At 52.3% G+C, this 3,842-nt stretch overlaps 1 gene segment (V, D, J or C); it reads left to right on the top strand.

Moving 5' to 3' along the window:
* The first annotated feature begins 2,890 nt into the window (after positions 1 to 2,890).
* Positions 2,891 to 3,398, top strand: LOC125282354 (immunoglobulin lambda variable 1-40-like). The segment is given in 2 exon segments: positions 2,891 to 2,948; positions 3,061 to 3,398. Coding segments are annotated over 2 exon segments (396 nt in total).
* Positions 3,399 to 3,842: the final 444 nt, after the last annotated feature.

The following is a 3,842-nucleotide window of genomic DNA, read 5'->3' as shown; positions in this document are numbered from 1 at the left end:
TAGCCCCTTTCCAAGATGCTCTCCACTGGGCGCCCTAAGGAGACACCAGCAGAACACAGGGCACAGTGAGGAATGGCTGTCACGTGAGGGGGCAGGAAAAGGGGGCTGCATGGTCACCTCCTGTCCTATGATTCCTATGACCTGAAGACTGCACAGCTGTGAGATTTGTGTCCTCAGGATCAGAAATGGACAGATGTCTTCCATTCCATATGCCTCAACCTTCTCACTCTGAGGATGTGTTACCAGAGTCCATCTCACCAAATTCCTCTTCCTTGTGTAGAATTACTCCTCATGCGAGGGATGTGACCTTCCAGACACTGGCCTTCTTTAGCTCCAAGATCCAGAAGCCTGGAAGTTCTTACAGGGAGCCTGCTCTGGGGATGGGATTGCATGGATCAAACCGCAAGGGGTGGGAAAAACATAAGAGGGACAGAGGGACACTTGCCCTCATGCTTGGACTCTGAAGGAAAGCTATAGTGATAATACATGGAGAACATTCTCATTCTGTGTGTGCGTGTGTGTGTGTGTGTGTGTGTGTGAACCCTCTCTCCTTTTCCTCTCTCACAGTGTCCTTGAGTCCACAGTTTCCAGGCCTCTCTCTCCCTCCAGAAGTCAGGGTCAACCTGGGCTCACCCAGCCATCCTCAGCATTACAATCTCCAATAGGCAGAATCCCTATCGGCACTAACACCAGCGATAATGAGGGTAACAAGGTTCCTGTCACCAGGACAGCCATGACATGCCCTGATCACCTGCTCTCCTGGGACGAGGCTGATGCTCAGGAGTCATGGAGGGAATCTCTGTTGCTGTGGGCAGCTCAGCTCTGGACTATCTCTGGGCTCTAGTGTGTGCCTGAGGCTGGTCAGTACATTGATTCTGGGGAAATAGCCTGGTGATGGCAACAGGAGACACAACCTCCCAGGCTCTCGATCCTGGATGTCACTCCCTCAGTCACCCTCGTGACACCTCCAGTTGGCTGGACTTCTGCTGGAAAGTCTGTCCCAGATCAGGGCCACAGGGACTATGATATCAGGGACACAATCCCCTTTATCTCCACGTCTCCACCACTCACCTGTGGGACCTTTAACAGAATCCTCTGGGTCCAGGTGGCCTTGGGTAATAGCAATTCCTTGCTCTGCTCACGGGTGGTGGAAGGAGCACTTGCTCTATGTGGACATGTTGGACACGAGGTACGGGGACGAGAGCTGTGCGCACAACAGAGGGTGGTCTGACCTCAAATTCCTCTGTCCTGGAAGCTCTGACTGGGTGTGGAAATTCCATCACTGAGACGGCTCTGAGGTTCAGAGGAAGAGCCCCTCTTGAGGTTTCACTGGGCAGCATATCCGGCTTCCTAGCTGCAGCTCCAGACCCAGGATACAAAATTTATGATTTTTTTAAAAAAAGGGATTTTAGAAAAAGTTTACAGACTTCTATCTTCAAAGTAGAACAGAAAGCATCCCTTCCCCATTGTTGTTGCATCCATATTTTTAGACCAATCACTACGCTTATTCCCTCTACTGAAAGTACATATGTGGGAAAAGGATACTCGTGATTGCACCTGTATCTTCACAGGACTTTATCCTTTAGTTTCAATCAATCCTATTGAGGAGGACTTTGCATAAAATAACACAAATCCATTTTATTTTATTTTTTTTAAAAGATTTTATTTATTTATTTGACAGAGATAGAGACAGCCAGCGAGAGAGGGAACACAGGCAGGGGGAGTGGGAGAGGAAGAAGCAGGCTCATAGCAGAGGAGCCTGATGTGGGGCTCGATCCCATAATGCCAGGATCACACCCTGAGCTGAAGGCAGACGCTTAACCGCCGTGCCACCCAGGCGCCCCCACAAATCCATTTTAAATACGCATTGGGCTCAGTGGTGACGAATACATAACCACTGTCACTGGATCCGGTCAGAGCATCTGCAGTTGTTACTGCTTTTCTCCTAGAACTTCTCTCAGGATTGCCCTTTGTGCTGAGGGCAGTGCCACACAGAGCCCGACATGCCAGGGCTCCTGCAGAGACTTGTGTCTGTGCTAGTAGGACAGATCCTCGGAGGGAATCACTGCCCACAGGGTGCAGAGATCTGCTGTTTCATGCAGGTGGAAACACTGACAGATGACCAAGATTTACAGTGTGTTTCCCTCTAGAAAGGCCCACGAGGGCTTCTACCCACAACCTGCAGAGAACCATTCCCTGTCTCCTCAGAGCTGTGGGAACCTCAGAGCAAGGGCAGATCTGCAAACCAGGGGGGAGTCACACAAGAAGAAAGTGCACAGTGTCCTTCACAGAAGGGCCCTGTGTCCATGCGGAACCATCTGCTCTGGACTGGGTTCTTATCTAAAAGGTGTTTGTGTAGAGACGCCACCTCAGTCGTGACCCCTGAACAGCCAAGATCGCCATGGACAGACTCGCCTGAGGAGTCTGAGTAGAGCATAAAGTCTGCACTGAGGTGATGGGAGGACACGTAAGGGGACAGCTGCCCGTTCCTCATGCAGGAAACAGTGGACAGAGCTGCAAGGATATAGCCACTGTCTCTGATGGGCTCTGGTCACCTTGTCACACAAAGGTGTGTCTCGTACTTGCCACCAGGGGGTGCTGTGGGCCATTTCTGAGGAGTCAGTGCTGATCAGAGCTGGGACCTGCCACCTGTGCCCTCTGTTTAGGGCTCACAGCTGTGACATCCCCACCCCCTGCCCCACAGAGCCCCTCCCCTTCCCATCCCCCTGACATCCTCAGGCAGAGGGACCTGACCCCGGGCCAGGGAGGGGTCAGAGAGCTGGGGTCTCATTTGCATGGACAGGCCCTCCCTCTCTCAGGGGATGAAGAGGGGAAGGGGAGATTAGGGGAGGCTCTGCTCAGCAGTGGGGCACAGAAGTCAGGACCAGGGATGACCTGCACCATGGCCTGGTCCACTCTTCTCCTCACCCTCCTCGCACACTGCACAGGTGACTGGAGGCAGGAACAAGTAAAGGAATCCTGGGAGGACATGTGGGTTCTGCGTCCTCCTCTTCTCTGCACACCCCAGCATCACTCTCTCTGTGTTTCTCCCCCTTGCAGGGTCCTGGGCCCAGTCTGTGCTGACTCAGCCATCCTCTGTGTCGGGGGCCCTTGGCCAGACGGTCACCATCTCCTGCACTGGAAGCAGCTCCAACATCGGGCGTGGTAGTTATGTGAGCTGGCACCAACAGCTCCCAGGAACCGCCCCCAGAACTGTCATCTATAGTAGTAACAAGCGACCGTCGGGGATCCCGGATCGCTTCTCTGGCTCCAAGTCTGGCAGCTCAGCCACCCTGACCATCACTGGGCTCCAGGCTGAGGATGAGGCGGATTATTACTGTGCATCGTGGGACAGCAGTCTCAGTGTCACACAGTGCTCCAGGCCTGAGGGGAAGTGAGACAAAAACCCACTTGCGCCATCTGTATAGGGGGACACACGCCAGCAGTTCCTGCTCAGCTTAGCCTGTGATGCTCCTTATTCCTTTGCTGACGCCCTGGGCTGGGTCCATCAGGGCATCGACAGGGAGCGAGGCTCTCCTGTCACTCCTGTCCTCAGAGTCACTCAGAGCAGCCCATTCCTCAACAAAGAGTCTCCATGTGAACAGAAATTTTTGTTTCATCTGCTGGGGTATTTTTCTTCTAGGCTGGACCATATTAATTTTTTTTCCTTCTGATTTTTGAATAAAGCAAACATTTTATTTTGACTCTGAAGATATCATGGGACCTCAGCACTCCCCATGTGGCACTTGAAGAATAACTCAGTCCTGTGGCATCAGAAATTATTATCTACTTGGTTATAAACGGTGCTGCTACCTAGTTTTGTCTTATTTCCCAATTCTTGG

Source organism: Ursus arctos, unplaced genomic scaffold (genome assembly GCF_023065955.2).
Source record: "Ursus arctos isolate Adak ecotype North America unplaced genomic scaffold, UrsArc2.0 scaffold_39, whole genome shotgun sequence".
In the NCBI taxonomy this organism is placed as follows: Eukaryota; Metazoa; Chordata; class Mammalia; order Carnivora; family Ursidae; genus Ursus; species Ursus arctos.
Note: the sequence above shows the minus strand (reverse complement) of the source record. Positions and strands in the feature narration are given on the sequence as shown.